This window comes from Peromyscus leucopus, chromosome 23 (genome assembly GCF_004664715.2).
Source record: "Peromyscus leucopus breed LL Stock chromosome 23, UCI_PerLeu_2.1, whole genome shotgun sequence".
Classification (NCBI taxonomy): Eukaryota; Metazoa; Chordata; class Mammalia; order Rodentia; family Cricetidae; genus Peromyscus; species Peromyscus leucopus.
The window spans coordinates 436,152-455,502 of NC_051082.1; the positions used below are offsets into that span (position 1 = coordinate 436,152).

Below are 19,351 nucleotides of genomic sequence, written 5' to 3' on the forward strand. Positions count from 1 at the left end.
GTCCTGAGTTCAATTCCCAGCAACCACATGATGGCTTCTAACCATTTATAATGAGATCCGGCACCCTCTTCATGCATGCATGCAGAACGCTGTATACATAATAAATAAATCTTAAAAAAAAATTATCCAGGCAGTGGTGGCACATGCCTTTAATCCCAGCACTTGGGAGGCAGAGATATGTCTGGATCTCTGTGAGTTTGAGGCCAGCCTGGTCTACAGAGCGAGATCTAGGACAGGCACCAAAACTACACAGAGAAGCCTTGTCTTGAAAACAACAACAACAAAATTAGAGGCAGAAAAAAATTTCTTTTAAATTTTTGTGTGTGTGGTATTTTTGTCTGCATATATGTCTGTGAGGTTCTTACTTGCCTAGTACCATGGAGTCAAGAAGAGGGTATTGGATTCCCTGAAACTGAAGTTAACAGATGGTTTAAGCCAACATGTGTGTCCTGGTAATTGAACCCAGGTCCTCTGGAAAAGCTCTTCAACTGCTGAGCCATCAGCCCCAAGAAAAGTTTTATGGGTTGAAAATTAGAAGTGTAGCTATTTATGTCTTATGCCTATAATCCTAGTAGTTGGGAGGCAGAGACAGGAAGGTGAATATGAGTTCAAGGCCAGGCTGGAGTACAGTATGATGCACTCTATCTCAAAACAAAAGTAAAAGTGAGCTATAAGCCAGAATGTTAAAGAGACTCAATAATAGACAATTCCTGAAATAGATGGTGTGTGTGTGTTCTCAAGGCAGGGTTTCTCTATCCCTGGCTGTCCTGGAACTCCCATTGTAGACCAGACTGGCCTCAAACTCAGAGATCGATCTGCCTGCCTCTGCCTCTCCAGTGCTAGGATTAAAGTCATATGCCACCATGTTGGCTTATTTTAATTTTTCAGACAGGGCCTTAGGCCAGGCTGGTCTTTAACCCTCTGTGTAGCAGAAGCTGGTCTTCCTTCACTCTCCTAAGTGCAGGGATTTTAAGTGAAGAATATAAATATTTTTATATTAGCAAGCTTAAGCATAGTATTTTAAAATTCTGGACTCTGCCAGGCAGTAGTAGCACATGCTTTTAATCCAGTATCTCGGGGAGACAGGGGCAGGCAGATCTCTGATTTGAGGTCAACCTGGTCTACAGAGCAAGTTCCTGGACAGCCAGGACTACACAAAGAAACTCTGCCTCAAAAAAATAAATAAGTAAAATCTTGAATCTTGTTTTAAGACAGGGTGTCACTAATATAATCCTGACTGGCCTTGAACTCAGTATCTGCTTGCTTCTGCCTCCTGAGTGCTAGGATTAAAGGCCTGTGCCACCATGCCCCGCAACAAATCTTAATCTTCCTGTCATTGGCAGGACTCTTAAATTATTGCATTACTTATTTACTTTTATGTATATGTGTGTTGTATGTATGTGAAGAGTTCTTGGGAAATCAAACTCAGGTTGTCAGATTTGGAGGCCTACTAACCTACTGAGCCATCTTGTGTCTCTACAAGTCTTGATTCACTATATAATTATATATAGTGATTCACTATACAATATATATAGAATATATAATTCTGACAATTATATATTCCTTGAATTCAACCAAAAATTTTCCTGAAGTTTAAAAAATGTTTTTCTGGGGCTGGAGAGATGGCTCAGAGGTTTAGAGCACTGCCTGCTCTTCCAGAGGTCCTGAGTTCAATTCCCAGCAACCACATGGTGGCTCACTACCATCTGTAATGAGATCTGGCGCCCTCCTCTGTATACATAATAAATAAATAAATCTTAAAAAAAAGAATAAGCCATGTTCTTAAAAAAAATGTTTTTCTGAAATAAAAGAAAAACTGACAATTATTTTGGAAAATTTTAACATAAACTCAGTTGATAAATGAGCACATCACAAACTAGTAAAACTATAAAATTAATGTGTATAAGTATTTTGCCTAAATGTATATATGTGCATGATATGCATGCCTGGTGCCACAGAGATTAGAAGAGCCATCTCTCTAGACTCCTAACTAGGTTTTTAAATAGCTACATTTAATGCACAAATAAAATCTTATGCTCCATAATTAGGGGCTAGAGAGATAACTCAGCATGTAAGAGCATAGGCTGCTTGCTCAGATTGTATGCATTAGTGATTAACTCCAGGTCACCAATAATGCTTTGGTGTTGAATTAAGGAAAGAAATAAAATCACTTCCCCTTGAAGTCATTTAACCACAAGCTAGTTCATATATGAATTCTCTACTTAATGCTCTCTGTGTCTTCCATCCTGTCTGTTGTATGAGTCTGAATCTGTGCCATAAAGTCTGTCTTATAAATTTGTTTGTCCCTGTTGTCTGTCTGTCTGTTTCTGTCTATTGGTCTGTGCAAATGGTATCTGTCTCTATGTATCTGTCCCTAACAAAGGGCTTTTTTCTGTATTTGTTGAACAGCATAGAAAGTATTATGTGGGGAAGGAATGGAGTACTTTATAGAAATATTTAACAGTTTTACAAGGCACCAACTAACCCAGATAATAAACATCATTGTTTATCAACCGGTATCCATAAATGGATGCTTTCAGTTTTTGTGGTAGATTTTAGGAAGTTGCTTTCAACTTCTATATTTGCTGCTTTCAGCAAATGATACATTTGCATTATCTGGGTCAGGGACATGGAAGAGTACCTGATTTAAGATTATAGTTATGCATTAGCTTAAGTTATAAAAGTTGGTTACATGGGAAATTCAAGGCAACTAAGGTTAATTGTTACATTTACATTGCTCTCTTAAAAGCAGGATCAACAGTTACAGTAAGCTAGCAGTCTTGTTCCAATTAACCTCAAGGCATATTACTAATTTTGGCTGTGAGGTCTGGCAAAAGCGCCAGTCTTTTAAAATATAAGAGTTATTTTTGCAATATTATATTGCCACAGCTGCTCTTCCAGAGGATCTGATTCAAGTTCCAACACCCACACTGCAGCTTATAACCATCCATAACTCCAGTCTAAAGAATCCAACATCTGGCCTCCACAGGCACCAGGCATATGTGTGGTATGCAGACATGCATGCAGACAAAATACTAATGAAATAACAATTAATAATAATAATAATGAGAAAACACTTATTCTTAGCTGGTTCTGGTGTTGTAGACATGTAATTACAGCTACTGGGAAGGTTGAGGCAAGAGGATCCTAAGTTCAAAGCCAACCTGAGCTATAGAGTGTAATTCTATCAAAAAAAAAAAAAAATGAAAAAGAATCATTAAAACAGTTCTGTCTTAGGAAACACTCACATTTGAGTGGATGTTGTTTTCCTAAGTGCCCTTTTCTTTTCTCACTTAATACTTATGCTTAAATTAACTATGTTAAAACCTCAGCTCTGACTCAAAGCAACCTTGTAAAAAGGACTCACCAATACACACATGTTTTGAATGAATTACCATTCTCTAATAAATAATTGGAAAACTTAGAATGGACAGCTTCCTTTGGAGAATTAAGACAAATGATCTAATTCCAATGCTTCTAAACAAAGACAGGCATATCTTTGGGAGTTCTAGACCAGTTTGATCTACATAGAGAGTTCCAAGGTAGCCAGAGCTACATATTGAGATCCTTTTTTTTTTTTTTTTAAAGTTGTTAGTATATTAGCCCATTTCAGCAGATGTACAGTGTTAGAATTCTGTGACAGAATTTACCAGATTGAGATTCTGAATTAATAAGTCTTGGTTGTGTCTCCCCAGATTGTGATGGCACAGGCTTCAGAAAACAATCTGAGTGTCTGCACTCCAGACATCGAGGACTTTGGCCTCACAAAGCCATACCACTCTGCAGTCCCAGTTGCTACTAAGAGGAAGCGAGTCTGGGAGAGCCAAGAGGAGTCTCAGGATATTGCACTAACTGTGCCCTGGCAAGAGGTCTTGGGGCAGCCTCCCTCCCTCGGAACCACCCAAGTAAGAAACAAGGAAGCCAGAAGGGATGTGGGAAAGTTGCTCTGGCACTCTGTCTCGTAGAGGTCTGCTACATAGTGTGGGGATCCTAAGGCAAATCCTGTCCCTGGAACAAGTTGTGGAAATGCCTAAGTGTTAGCATTTGAAACTCCAGAAGCTTAGGAATAAAAAGCAGGCTGTTGGAGAAAGGTGTCAGCAATTGTGCATTGTTATCTGTCCCAGGAAGAGTGGTTGGTCTGGCTCCAGTTCCACAAGAAAAAGTGGCAGCTACAGGTCCAACAGCGCCTGGCCCGCAGGAAGAAGCAACGTCTAGAGTCAACAGAGGATGTGCCAAGGCTTGGGGCTATCCGAGAGGGACCTGCCACGGGGCTGGGAAGCTTTTTGCGACGGACTGCCCGAAGTATTCTGGATCTTCCATGGCAGATTGTACAGGTGTGGGCCTTCATCCATGGGAGTGACAAGATGTTGAGAGCAGTCCTTTATGGGCTCAAAAGAGGGAGTGTGCAGCCAGTCCTACAGTATAAGATGGAAGATAAGAAAGGCCTTCAGTAGGCTGGTTGGCAGTGGCACACACCTTTAATTCCAGCACTTGGGAGGCAGAGCCAGGCAGATCTCTAAGTTTGAGGCCAGCCTGGTCTACAGAGCGAGATCCAGAAAATGCACCAAAGCTATGTAGAGAAACCCTGTCTCAGAAGGAAAAAAAGGCCTTCAGCTTCCTGCCTATCCCTATCATAGGGGTCCTGTACATAGAGGGGATGTGGGCAAGGCTGGAGGCTGCTTGGGAGGTGGCCTGTTCACAGGTGTCAGTATGTTATGTGATTATGTGCTATGTATTCTGCATTTCCTCCTAGATCAGTGAGACCAACCAGGCTGGTCTCTTCAGGCTATGGGCCATCATTGGCAGTGACTTGCACTGCATCAAGCTGAGCATCTCTCGAATATTCTATGTGAACCAGCGGGTAGCCAAAGCAGAGGAAGGACCTTCATATCGAAAGGTAGGGAAGCCACTGGTATTGCTGGTCACCTCTGAGGCATCTCCACATGATGGAGGCCACACAAAGAATTGATCAAGAGCATGGACTTGCAGACCCAAAGTGAGCCATGTGGTCTTGTTTCCATCTCCCAGTACATTATTGATACTGGGATCTTGTGAAGAGTTAATTGAAACCATGTCTAGGAATGTTCAGTGCTGCAAGCCGCAAAAATATATGAAGTAGGATTTCAGCTGATTATGACAAGCTAATACCTGGAAGAAGCCAAGAGCCTTCCAGAGGTCAAGCTGAGGCTCAAGGAGTCTTGCTGATACTGGCTTTTGATTATTAGCCATTTGTTACTTTGAATTTCTCATGTGCTGTTGTAGCTTTTCCATCATTCTTTGGGCACAGTTTCCCCTCTACTAAGGAATATTTAGATAACCTTCTGAGCAGTAACACAGCCAGGATCCCTAATTTCAGGCCTTTCTGTAATTATTGCCATTAGCAGCATCTGTCCAGGACCATCCCCAGAGGGATGAAAGTATCTTATTAGAGATACCTCTGTACTCTCTAGGAACAGACTTAAGCATCCAGACTATCTGTTTGAGAAGGCCTGGTGGATGTGCTAATTAAGCCTAACTTTCTTCTTTCCAAAGTCTTATCTCTAGTTTTAGATCCACCCTTAACAATTAACTCAGAACTAAAGGGTTCCAACTTACAGGTACATCTAGCTGTGATGGAAGTTGCCTAGCGACCTAGCACACTTCCCCTGCCCTGCCAGAAAAGGCAGGAGCAGAGATAGCTTGGAGAGATAAGGGCCAAAGGGATAAAAAGGCAGTTTTATTTTCAGAGCACGACGAGACGAAGAAGAGAATGGAAGAACTAGATGGGTAAGAACTGGAGAGGAACAAACTGCAATGGGGAAGGACTAGATTGAAGGGCTAAAAGAGAGTACTAGAGGAACAAGCTGGAAGATGAGGAAGAGCCAGATAAGGAAGAACAAGATGAGGAAGAAGGAGATGAGAGAGGAGCTAAGATGGGAAGGAACTAGATGGATGAGAACCTAAATGGGGCAGAACTAAGATGAGAGAATTAAGATAGAACTTAGAGGATAGCAGATAAATATAGAGAGAAATCAGGCAAGAAAGAAGCTAGGCATGAGAGCAGAATAGAAGCTGTGTAGAGAGAGAACTAACTCAGAAGAATAAAGTGTATGGACTAAAGAGTTTCGTGTATGTAAATTCATTTCTTATCAAAGATTTAATTGTCAGCTGATTGTAGATTCTTCCCAGACCCTAGGAGAGGACTATTGAGGGGCTGGACCCCCATAGTCTTCGATAGTTCAGGAATAGGGGCTGCTGCTCTCCATCAACCTGATGAGCAGGAGAGGATTGGATAGAGGTTGCAAAGTAGTTTCTGTAAGTACTGTTGTAGTTACCAGCATTATTGGGATATAAGTTTACATACTATATAGCCTATTCATTGGAAGAATATAATTCAGTGGTTTTCTGTGAATTCATGGTAATATGACTATAGTCAAAATTTCAGACTTCATCATCCCCAAAAGAAGCCTGTATTTCTCAATTGCCTCTGTCCTCTGCAGCCCTAGGCAACTAACCACTATCCCATTTTCTGCCTATTCACAACATCTCAGAAATGTAGTCATACTTTAGGTTCTTTGCAGAGATTCAGAAGATTTTGAGGAAGCTGTATTTATGTGACATCTCAGTTGGAGTGACCCACTTGACTCAGAATGTTAACTTAGGCCAAAGCTGGTTTATGTTGCAGTCTGCTCAGAGTTGGACATTAACTATATACAAGGAACACCTGGGTGAGGTACAAAATTGTAGGTGAAAAATGTGAGGTCTGATTTCAGTCCATTGACTTGGTGAAACGTGAGCCTAGAAAGTGGGCAGGATTTATCAGGATAATAGACACATGAGACTGATGGGTTTCCATATGTGTAGAGCTGTGTATAGTGATTGTAGATTATAGAGTGTCTACACTACTAAACTCCTTTTCCTTTGTGATTATCTGCTCCCTCTGGAGAAACTCAGTTTCACTGTGTGCATTGGGATTTGGTGATGACTGTTACCTCCTGGGGGTTTCAGGATGGAGATTCTCTACTCTGCCCTTTCTGTGTAAGAACTTTGTATAGCAGTTAGAATTGAATCTTTTTCAGGATGGAGGTATTCATTGAGACAGGCACTCATATAGTTCGAGCTGGCCTTGAGTTTGCTATGAAACTGAGGCTAGCCGGGTGGTGGTGGTGCACACCTTTAATCTCAGCACTTGGGAGGCAGAGCCAGGCGGATCTCTATGAGTTTGAGGCCAGGAGTGAGGTCCAGGACAGGCACCAAAGCTACACAGAGAAACCCTTTCTCAAAAAACAAAAAAAAAAAAACAAAAAAAAAACCACCTGAGGCTAGCCTTCAATTCCTGATCCTCCTGCCTCCATCTGCCAAATGCTGGGATTATAGGCCCCTGTTACCTACTTAGCTCATGAATTATGTTTTTGTCAATGCTAGAAATCAAATCCAGGGTCTAATGAATTCCTAGGCCCACACTCTATTTTCCCCCACCCCACCCCCAGCACAGAGATAAACTAGTTTCTTCCTTAAAAGGTGAGATATTTACTATTTTGCCCTTAAACTATATTATTTCCAGGGTAATGAATGGCAAGTAGATTTTTTTCTTTCCTTCCTTCCTTCTTTTTTTTTTTTTTTTTTTTTTTTTTTTTTTTTTTATGCTTAAAAAGTATTTCAGGGCTGGAGAGATGGCTCAGCAGTTAAAAGCAATGGCTGTTCTTCAGAGGACCTTGGTTCACTTCCCAGCACCCACATGGCAGCTCACAACTCTCTGTAATTACAGTTACAGAGGATCTGACACACTCACACAGACATTCATGAAGTCAAAACACCAATGCACATAAAATGAATGAATGAATGAATGAATGAATGAATGAATGAATGGATTGCTATGAGCCTGGGTGGAATGGTCCTTACTTGTTATCCCAACACTCAGGATGCCAGGGCAGGAGGATTTCAAGTTCAAGACCAGTCTGGGTTACATACTCTTATCTTAAAAAGCAAACAATTAAAAAACAATGTTACTCTGAACTTAGAAATGTATGTATTGTTGTTTAGTATCTTTTTTTTTTCTCTTCTTTTTTTTTAAGATTTATTTATTTTATGTCTATGAGTGCTCTGTCTGCATGTGCCAGAAAAGGGCATCAGAGCCCCACTATAGGTGGTTGCTAGCTACCATATGGTTGCTGGGAATTGAACTCAGGACCTCTGAAAGAGCATCCAGTGCTCTTAACCACTGAGTCATCTCTCCAGCCCTATTGTTTAATATCTTATAATCAATTACAGCCTGCATTCCCTGGTGCAATAAATAACATAGTTGTGGTTTACAATTGATTTTCATCAGTTTTGAAAAATGTGTCTACCTGAATCACTCACATCACCATCCAGGTAGACATTGCCACCTCCCTAGAGCATACTTGTCCACCCCACCATACTACTAGTGTGTGAGGTCCACATTTATGTAACTACAGATGCATTTGACCTATTAGAGCTTCGTGTCAATGTGTCGTTCCATAGATGCTATAATTACCTTTCTGAGTCATGGTATCTGATATTGGCCCAGGTGTTGTTTGTATCAGTGAAGATGTATTAAGATATAAACTACACATCCATTGTGTACACAGTCCTTGTCAGCAACATCAAGTAGTCTGTAGGATGAGCTGGGAATTTCCCTTTTTTGTCTTTTCCATTTCCTACCTCTCCATTTTCCAGTTAGCTATTAAAGAAACAACTATCACCAGCTTGGTTTTATTTTTCCAGGCTTTGTTTTGTTTATTTAAATACAATAAAATGGTCTTTTTAAGGTAATGCTGCATGGGTGATGGTGGCCAGGGTTGCATGACATTCAAGATACAAAACATTTCTGTCATCCTTAAATCACCATGCTATGGTTTCTTTTCACCCCCATCCTTGGACACTGGTCTCTGTCCCTTGTAGTCAGAAGTTTTCCTGTTTCCCACCCAGTCCCTCAGCTGCTTGGACCCAAGTAAACACACAGAGGCTTATATTACTTAAAACTGTATGGCCCATTGGCTCAGGCTTTTCGCTAGCTAGCTCTTAGAACTTAACTCTTGATCATTTCTGTTAATTGATGCATTGCCACATGGCTTCGTGGCTTACGGTACTTTCACATCTTCCTTCTTCTAGCAGCAACTCGAAGCATCTGCTCCACTCTCCTTTTTTTTCTCTCTCCAGTTCAAATGTACCACCTAACCATATTCTGCCTTACCATTAGCCAAACAGCTTTATTTATCAACCAATCAGAGCAACACATATTCACAGCATACAGAAAGTCATCCCATAGCAGTCCCTATAGCATTACCTTTTTAGAATGCCCTTTTATGGGATCATATTGTACTCTGAAATTTGAATCTGGCTGCTTTCATGTAGAGTTTGCCATTAAGATTTGCCAGAGGGGAAGACAAGGAACTGTTAGCTAGTTGGTGCTCTTTAAGCTGTCTATCTTCTTTGTGTGTGTGTGTGTGTGTGTGTGTGTGTGTGTGTGTGTGTGTGTTTGTTTTTTTGTTTTGTTTTGTTTTTGAAGACAGGGTTTCTCTGTGTAGCTTTGCACCTGTTCTGGAACTCCCTCTGTAGCCCAGGCTGGCCTCGAACTCACAGAGATCCACCTGGCTCTGCCTTCCAAGTACTGGGATTAAAGGCGTGTACTACCACCACCTGGCACCTTTTTTTATTCTGAGGCCTCATGAACTGCTTCATGCATGTATTTAGTGGGAACGAGAGTAGATGGTAACTACTTGGTTGTAAAAATCTTTTTTCAGTTTTTTATTTGTTTGTTTTTTTTCTCTTGTGTTTTTTTGGTTTGGTTTGGTTTGGTGCCTCTTGTGCAGATTTTGTTATTTTATTGAAGCAGTTTTATTACATTTGCCCATTTTATTCTCAGCTGTTGTTTCTCAGCCTCTGCTGGGATTACAGGTGTATGAACCATCCTGTCTAGTTCATGGTAGGCCACAGATATAGCTGCCATAAGGCTTTTATTAATTGTAATGTGTGAGTCATCCCAGGGCTAGCATTTGATGATTCTCTTCTCCCTTGAGAATTATTCATTTTTCCCTGATTGTTACATCAAGAAATGTATTCCATAGTGGACATTTTGCATTTGATATTGTGAAACTTTGGGCATTTATATGAAAAAAAGTCCTTGGGCTGGTGAAATGGCTCAGTGAGTAAACGGGATTGCTTACAAGCCTCTCTGAGCCCACATGGTCGGAGAGAACAGAGTCCTTCAAGTTCTTGTCTTCTGACCTCAACCTGCACACACACACACACACCCAATAGATAAATAAATGGTTTTCTTTTTTAAGTTGTTTAATCCTGTAGAGAATGTTGAGGCAGCCAATCCAGTTAATTTAGACCCCAGGTTCAATCTTGCCTTCTTTGTATAAAGGTTCTGTTGTCAGCTCAATTTTCAAGTCCTTTGTGTTCCTCTGAGCATGTCTGTGTGTATTTGCATCTTGAGTGAGGCTGTGAGGCTGGGGTTTGAGTTGGCTTGTGAAGATAATGAACAGTGTGTCTCCTCTCCATGAGGAGACATGTACCCAGTACACACATAGGGTTGCCCCATCAGCTCCCTTCTAGTTCCCTGGCCAGAAAAGTGTATTTTTCTGTGAGTTTTAGGTACCTACAAATTCCAGAAAAGTGTTGATGATGCCTCAGTTGGAAAGCATTCATGATTTTTCCAGATGCCTCAGGTTGCTGTTTTAGATTATGCCTTGGTCTTTTAATTGTGATCCTTGAAGCAGGTGAACTGACCATCTTGGGTCCTGAAAGCCCTGGGTCAGTGGTCCACTCTAGACTGGCAGGCTCATCACTACAATTGTCACCAGGTGAATCGGGCTCTTCCTCGTTCCAACATGGTCTACAATCTCTATGAGTATTCAGTACCAGAGGACATGTACCAAGAACACATCAACGAGATCAACACTGAGTTGTCAGCACCAGACATTGAGGGCGTGTATGAGACTCAGGTGATTGTCTCCCTGGCCACTGATACTTGAGTGAAGATGAAGCTGGATGATAAGAAAAGAGATCCCATAGGGAATCGGGCAGGGGATAGTAGTGAACAGCTGAATTAAATAGTCGTGGGCATGGGTTGGGGAAGCCACATAGGAAAGTAGCTCTCAGCAGCATGTCTACCTATGGTGGCCTCTTCTGAGTGAAGACAGGCTGTGCTGGGATGTGTGGCCTCAAATTGAGCTGTAGTGCTAGAGTCTTCCATTTGGCCCAACACACTACCCATTCTTCCAGGTCCCGTTGTTATTCCGGGCCCTTGTACAGCTGGGCTGTGTGTGTGTAGTCAACAAACAGCTGGTAAGGCACCTTTCAGGATGGGAAGCTGAAACCTTTGCCCTCGAGCACCTAGAAATGCGTTCACTGGCTCAGTTCAGCTACTTGGAACCAGGTATGGCCCCACCAACAGCCCTATCACCTGCTCTGCCCCCCTTGCATCTCAGGCAACGGGTTTACTTTCTTCTACAGGGAGTATCCGCCACATCTACCTGTACCACCACTCACAGGGCCACAAGGCACTCTTTGGTGTCTTTATCCCCTCTCAGCGAAGAGCATCTGTGTTTGTATTGGATACTGTGAGTCCTTGGGCACAGGGCACATGAGAATATGTGGGTCAGGTGGGATATGGGGAAGAAAGACACTCCTCTTGCCATTCAATTAGAAATAGAAAGATGGGCTGGTACACACCTTTAATCACAGCACTTGGGAAGCAGAGGCAAATGGATCTATAGGTTCAAGGCCTGCCTAGTCTACAGAGTGAGTTCCAGGACAGCCAGGGCTACACAGAGATAGTGTGTCTCAAAAACCAAAAAAGAAAAAGAAAAAAAAAATAGAAAGGAGTGACTATTCAGCTTCTCTCTCTCTCTCTCTCTCTCTCTCTCTCTCTCTCTCTCTCTCTCTCTCTCTCTCACACACACACACACACACACACACACACACACACAGTAGCCTAACAGTTGGTGTTTGCCTAGGTGCGCAGCAACCAAATGCCCAGCCTCAGTGCCCTGTACTCAGCAGAACATAGCCTGCTACTGGAGAAGGTGGACCCCAAGCTCCTCCCTCCCCCCAAACACACCTTTGAAGTTCGTGCTGAAACCAACCTGAAGACGATCTGCAGAGCTATCCAACGCTTCCTGCTTGCCTATAAGGTAAGAGAACTTGGGGTCCAATGGTGGGAGTTTCCCATCCCAAGGCTTTGCCCACTGAGCCCATTCTGCCTTCTGCTCAACCCAGGAAGAACGCCGGGGGCCCACACTCATCGCTGTCCAGTCTAACTGGGAGCTGTGTAGACTGGCCAGTGAGATTCCTGTCTTAGAGGAGTTCCCACTGGTGCCTGTCCGAGTGGCTGACAAGATCAGCTATGGAGTTCTGGACTGGCAGCGCCATGGAGCCCGCCGAATGATCCGGCACTACCTCAATTTAGACACTTGCCTTTCACAGGCTTTTGAAATGAGCAGGTGAGGAATAGGGTGTAGCTCAGTAGTAGAACTTAGCTAGAAAGTGCGATTCCCAGTACCACACACACCAGAAGAGAGATAAGTAAGTGAGGCCATAGGCTGGGTGCCTACAGGTGTTACTCTGTGGGTGGTCCCTAAATGATGCTAGTGTACTTTAGACTGAACCTGTACCCCTGTGCAGGTATTTCCACATCCCCGTTGGGAACCTACCGGAAGACATTTCCACCTTTGGCTCCGACCTTTTTTTTGCACGCCACCTCCAGCGCCACAACCACCTGCTTTGGCTGTCTCCTACCTCTCGGCCTGACCTGGGCGGGAAGGAAGCTGATGACAATCGCCTTGTCATGGAGTTTGATGATCGAGCCACTGTGGAAATCAATAGTTCTGGCTGTTATTCCACTGGTAAGTGAGAGAAGGGAAAGATAGGTACTTCCACCCCACCATTTAATGACTCCTTATCACATGGAGCTCAGTGCTCAACGATGTGGAATAAGCCCAAAGGCAAGTCTTGAGAAATGGGTACCAGCAAGTCAGATGTCATGTGCCATGTCTGACCTCACTAGGCAGCACTGACCAGCTCAGCCTGAGAGATGATCCTAGTGCTGGCTAGGGTACATGGACAAACTGTTTCCTTGCAGTGTGCGTGGAGTTGGACATTCAGAATCTGGCAGTCAACACCATCCTCCAGTCCCACCATATCAATGACATGGAGGGGGCTGGCAGCATGGGCATCAGCTTCGATGTGATTCAGCAGGCCTCCCTAGAGGACATGGTCACAGGCAATCAAGCTGCCAATGCCCCAGCCAGCTATGATGAGACAGCCCTCTGCTCTAGCACCTTCAGGTATCTACCCTCATGTAATGTGCTACCTTCCTAGACAAGGCAACAGGGCGATGGCGACCTCCACTTTAGAATGCCAAAGCCAAAGTAAGCAATACATTTTTTTATTTTTTGACAGGATCTTTATGTAGCCCTTGATGGTCTGGGACTCACTATGTAGACTAGGCTGGCCTCAAATTTATAGAGATCCACATACCTCTGCCTTCCAAGTGCTGGGATTAAAGGCATATACCACACATCGCCTTTTTTTTCTTAAGACTATTATTTCAGTTGTGTGTGTGTGTGCATGTGCATGTGAGTGTAGGTGCCCACAGAGACCAGAGGAGTTGGATACCCTGGAACGGGAGTTACAGGAGGTTGTAAAACATTGGTGTGGGTGTTGGGAATTGAACTCCAGTCCCTGTAGAGGAGTAGTACATGCTCTTAACTGCTGTGCCTTCTCCAGTGTCAGAATTAGCATTCCTGAGATGTCTCTTCCTTGAGTCATAATGCAATCAAGGGTCCCCATGTCCCTGAGCATACCCTGCCTAGTTACTAGTAGGCAGTACAAGTGCTACCATCTGACCTTTTGAGGCCAGAAGCTTTTCTCATGAAGAACATTTTAATACATAATTGTTTTCAGTGTAATCAAAGAAGTATCTGCAGGAAATTCCCAGGGCACCCAGCCTAGTGAGTCATAGTAGCCAGAATCATTTGTCAGGTATGGTCAGCCCTGGCTCCTAGTAATGGAACATTGTATATTTATTGTGGAGTGGTTCCTTTGTGCCATAAATGTATAGCACTTTCATTCTGCCGATATTCCCATAGACCTGCAAAGTAGTGTAGTCTTCACCCATGCTAGAAATGGCAAAGCCAAACTCAGAGGGCCTGAGGTCTTGATGTGTTGTTCCTGTGGCTGAGTATGAGGTAGTCATTCCATGTCTGTGATTCGAAAACACGTATTTCAGCCCTGTTGCCTCCAAATGGAAAGAAAAAAGGAATTGCTAAGGTAAGAAGTAGGCTAGGAGAGCTGAGAGCAGAGTTGTGGCAGAAAAAAATGTTTCAACCCTGAGCAGCAGGTGAAGATCAGACACAGATGATAGAGACTACCAGTTGAGAGAAGTGGGTATTTGTACAGGAAGCCATAAAAGTGGCTGCAGCATCTTGTCTCAGATACTCTGGCTCCTCCATGACTCAAGTCCAGTTTGTGCTACCTGAGTGTTAAATTGGCCCCAGGAACCTCCCCTATATCTCACTGGTGTCTAGAAAACCCAACTTGGGCTAGTCCCTGGTTCTTTACATGGAAGGCACATAATCAACTCTATGATTCTTCATTCCTACTCTTCTGACAGTGATACCCCACCCCATCTCAAAAAAAAAAAAAAGGCATATACTATTATTGCAAAGGACATGAGTTTATTCCCATGTTGAGTAGTATCTGATATCTCTGGCTTCTATGGGCACCCATACTCACTGTACATTCTCTCACAGCTATATGTAAGTTTTTAAAAATTAAAAAAGTCTTAAGGACAAAAGCCTATCATATGTCTTCTTGTCCAGGTGTGGTGAGCAAGTTAGGGAGTTATATAGAGGAAAGTGGTAAGGAGGTAAAGCCCACAAGTTATGGGACCAAGGAATGAAATTTAGACAAAGGCAGTTAGGGATTATGAGAAAGGACAGTGATGCCAGCAGCAGCATATGGTATTGGTCATCATCCTTTGCCATCTTTCAGGATCCTGAAGAGCATGGTAGTTGGCTGGGTAAAGGAGATCACACAGTACCACAATATCTATGCTGACAATCAGGTAATGCACTTCTACCGCTGGCTCCAGTCACCATGTTCTCTGCTCCATGACCCAGCCTTGCACCGGACACTACACAATATGATGAAGAAGCTCTTCTTGCAGTGAGTGTTCACCCCGGGCTATGGGCTAAGGGCACAAGCCAAGTGGCTATGGGAAGCATAGAGCCCAGGGCAGGCTTAGCTGCTATTGTGGCTCTGTGCATTCATCTTTCCAGAAAGCTAGGTAAAGCATCATAGTACTACTTCCTTTTTGTATTAATGTGTTCTCATGCACCTTGTTTGTTTTAGTAATGCACCATGGCTGAGTATAGTGGTCCGTGCCTTTAACCTCAGCAGTTGGGCAGAGGCAAGTGCATCTCTGTGAGTTCAAGGCCAGACTGGTCTACATGTTAGTACCAGGCCAGCCAGGACTAATAGTGAGATCCTGTCTCAAAAACAAAAGGAAACACCTTACACTTAAGTGTGAATGTACCAAACTAATGTACAATCAGCTATGTCTAATGTTGTGATATTAGAAGTAATGAATGAGTCAACACTGGAACTATGACTCTAGCAAGTGATTAGGTGCACTTGCTGCTCTTGCAGAGAACTTAGGTTCATTTCTCAGCATCTATGTGGTGGCTCACAACCGTCCATAAGGCCAATTCCAAGAGATCTGACACTCTCTTCTGGGCTTCTGGCCTTTGCTGACACTGCACACATACAGTATATTAACATACGTGCAAGCAAAACACTCCTAAAAATAAATCTAAAAAGAACGGCTTTCTTTTTTTAAAGCAAGATTGTGAAGTTAGATGGGTAGGGAGGTGGAGGAGGAGGAAGGGAAATAGTATCAAAATACATTGTAGGAAATTCTTTTTGGCTTTTCTATTTTTCCAGTTTCTCTATATAGCCCTGACTGTCCTGGAACTCATTCTGCAGACCAGTAGACCACACTGGCCTTAAACTCAGAGAACTGCCTGCCTCTTGAGAGCTAGGATTAAAGGTGTTTGCCACCACCACTAGGCTGGGCTGTAAGAAATTCTTAGGATAAATAAAAACATCTTTTTAAAAAGAACTTTTTGTTGTTGTTGTTGTTGTTGTTTGTTTCAAGACAGTTTCTCTGTGTAGCCCTAGCTGTCCTAGAACTCTCTGTAGACCACGCTGGCCTCAAACTCACAGATCCTCCTGTCTCTGCCTCCCAAGTGCTGGGATTAAAGGCGTGCACCACCACCACCACCACGACCACCACCACCACCACCACCACCACAAGGCTCACAACCAGTCTTTTGAAGAAAAAGAAAAAAAAAAAGGAAGGAAAAAAAGAAAAGAAAAAACCTGAATGAAGGTCATACATGGTGGCTATCTATTACCATTGTTTCTGCTATTTTTCTGCCATGCTGAATATAACCAAACTCCTGTCTAAAATCAGGGGAGGTGGGTCTTGCTCTGCCATGGTGATGATACCTGTAGTCACAGCTACTCAGAAAGCTGAGTCATGAGGATTGCCAGAGTTCTAAAGTTCAGGGTCAGGCCTAGTAGTGGAGCCAGACCTCATCTGTTTTTATTTTGTTTTTTAATATGTATGTTTTTAGCAGATCTTTCTTTGGACCGCCAGCTCTCTAATAATGACATGGAGACTTTTATTTAATTATGAAAGCTTGGCCTTAGCTTAGGCTTGTTCCCAACTAGTTTTTAAAACTTAAAGTAACCAGTTAATATTAATGTATGTTCCGCCACATGGCTTGTTACCTCTCCTCAGTACTGTATGTCCGTAAGTCTGACTTCCTCCTCATATAACTGGCAAATCTCCCACCTCAGATTCTTTCCCAGAGTTCCTATCTCTTCCCAGAAGTCCCACCTATCCTCTCCTGCCTAGCTGTTGGCCATTCAGCTCTTTATTAAACCAATCAGAAAGTGCCTTAGGAAGGTGAGGAAGGGCAGAGACACATCTTGACACTGTACAAAGAGATTACCCCAACATGTATGAGTGTTTTGCCTTCATGTATATCTTCATGTGTAATGTCTGGTACCCAGAGGGGCCAGAAAGTGTAACGGGTCCCCCAGAACTGGAGTTATAGATGGCTGTGAGCATCCGTATAAGTGCTGGGAATCAAACCTGGGTCCTGTGGAAGAGGACCAGAACTCTTAACCATTTAGCCTTCTCTCCAGCCCCTAAACCTCATCTTAAAAGACAGAAATCTCTTCTTTATTGCTTTTGGGTCCTGAGTCTGCTCTTTTGCTCATTCTAAGTATAGTTAGGATACTTCTTGTTTCAGTATCACCATGGTCTTCTTCATGGTTTCTCTTCATATTTTCTGGCTTCATTTTCTACCAGGGCATCTCCTCCATTAATTATAAACTTACTCTACAGGCTCATTGCTGAGTTCAAGCGGCTGGGGTCATCAGTCATCTATGCCAACTTCAATCGCATCATCCTCTGTACAAAGAAGCGCCGGATAGAGGATGCCCTTGCCTATGTGGAATATATCACCAACAGGTTAGTGTCGGGGACATCTTGTTGATGCAGCTGCCGTGGCTTTGGAGAGATGCTTGGAGGGTAAGCATACACCAAGGGTCAAGCTCTGCAGCATGAAGAAGTGGCAGCTTACATTATTGTTTACCTGTGGTGGACAACTCAGATATAAAGCATGTTGTTCAAGTCTGAAATAGTCAAGGAATACCTGCTGCTTATAAGACAGTTCTATAGAGCGCTATTGCATAAAGGTCACATAAACTCTTCACAGATGGGGGCATGGACACATGGGAGTGTTCTGATTCCAGGCAGTCAGTCATTTGGAGCTCTTAATTGCTGGACCCCATGTTGTACCTTTGGCTTCAGGCAGTGATCTCTGCTTAGACGAATTATATCCCCAAGTCTATTTAGGCCCAGAGGCTCCAATGTAAATAAGATAAAGTCTTCAGGTTTTGGTTTTGTTTTTGTCTTGAGAGGGGATGGGGGGCAGTTGGCCAGAGCAGAAGAGGTTATCAATCATATCTTTGGAGCTAGAGTTACAGGACTTTGTGAGCCACCCAATATGAACTCCAATTCTGATAGAACAATAAACATTAACAGCAAACACTCATATACATCAAGATTAATAAATCTTGAAAAGAGAGAGACAGGTGGCAGTGGTGGCGCACGCCTTTAATCCTGGCACTCAGGAGGCAAAGGCAGGTGGATCTCTATGAGTTTGAGGCCAGCCTGGGCTACAGAGTGAGTTCCAGGAAAGGTTCCAAAGCTACACAGAGAAACCCTGTCTCAAAGAGAGAAAGAGAGGGAGAGAAGTCTGTTTAGGATCTCCCAAGTGTGGGATTAGTGATAGAGGCCAATTTGGCTAGTTGTGGTAAGAATGAAGAAAACTGCCAGGCAGTAGAGGCACACGACTTGAATCCCAGCACTTGGGAGGCATAGGCAAGAAGATCTCTGTGAGTTTGAGGCCAGCCTGGTCTACAGAGTGAGTTCCAGGACAGGCTCCAAAAGCTACGCAGAGAAACCCTGTCTCGGGAAAAAAAAAAAAAATGAAGAAAACTTAAGGTGCTTGAAAGCAGGAAGCAAATGTTGCCAGTGATGTGCACCTGATCTAAGTTAGAGACAGTGGACCTTGGGCCTACCCTGGCTTCCCTCTTAGTCACCTTTATTCCTCAGACAGCTGTCCCCAGGCAACTTCTTCAGTATCCTAAAAGTTTGAGGGACTGTCTGAATCCACTTGATGTTCGCTTGTAAGTTAAAAAAGGAGTGCATGGCTACAAAGGAAAAGGAAGAATAAGGAAAGCTGTGATGTCACTTCAGTGGTTTCTGTCTGGCTTTTTGCAGCATCCATTCTAAAGAGATCTTCCATTCCCTGACAATCTCTTTCTCTCGATGCTGGGAATTTCTTCTCTGGATGGATCCATCCAACTATGGTGGAATCAAAGGAAAAGTTCCATCTAGTATTCACTGTGGACAGGTAAGAAACCTGGGTCTGGTTCCACATATGTATGGGGCTACATTCACCTATGTGACAGGTACTGGGGCCTCTTATCAATAGTGGCAAAGAGCTGACTCCACCCAGTTCATCAGCTTATAGGAAAAGTTGAAGGCATAGTGTTAGCCCTAGTATAGCATGAATCTTAATAGTTCTTATTAATAAAAACAAACCTGGAGCCAAGTATTGGGGTGAACACTGGAAAATCAGAGAGACAGAACAAGCCACAGCTAACCTCACTTGGCCAACATCTCAACTGGTCTTGTTTCCTCAGACTGGAAGCCTCTGTGTCCTCATATCTGAATGGCTCTCAGCTGAACTGTGCTGCTTAA

General features: G+C 43.2%; 1 protein-coding gene across 1 annotated transcript in view; it reads left to right on the plus strand.

The window, feature by feature from the left end:
* Window positions 1-19,351, plus strand: part of Pole (DNA polymerase epsilon, catalytic subunit) — a 53,912-nt gene that overhangs the window by 28,082 nt on the left and 6,479 nt on the right. The window contains exons 30-42 of the mRNA XM_028857029.2: window positions 3,696-3,905; window positions 4,125-4,334; window positions 4,754-4,897; window positions 10,809-10,949; window positions 11,230-11,383; window positions 11,461-11,567; window positions 11,964-12,140; window positions 12,226-12,449; window positions 12,631-12,851; window positions 13,088-13,292; window positions 15,001-15,174; window positions 17,426-17,551; window positions 18,869-19,001. Of these exons, the coding sequence (XP_028712862.1) occupies window positions 3,696-3,905; window positions 4,125-4,334; window positions 4,754-4,897; window positions 10,809-10,949; window positions 11,230-11,383; window positions 11,461-11,567; window positions 11,964-12,140; window positions 12,226-12,449; window positions 12,631-12,851; window positions 13,088-13,292; window positions 15,001-15,174; window positions 17,426-17,551; window positions 18,869-19,001 (2,226 nt within the window). The remainder of the gene's footprint in view (window positions 1-3,695; window positions 3,906-4,124; window positions 4,335-4,753; window positions 4,898-10,808; window positions 10,950-11,229; window positions 11,384-11,460; window positions 11,568-11,963; window positions 12,141-12,225; window positions 12,450-12,630; window positions 12,852-13,087; window positions 13,293-15,000; window positions 15,175-17,425; window positions 17,552-18,868; window positions 19,002-19,351) is intronic.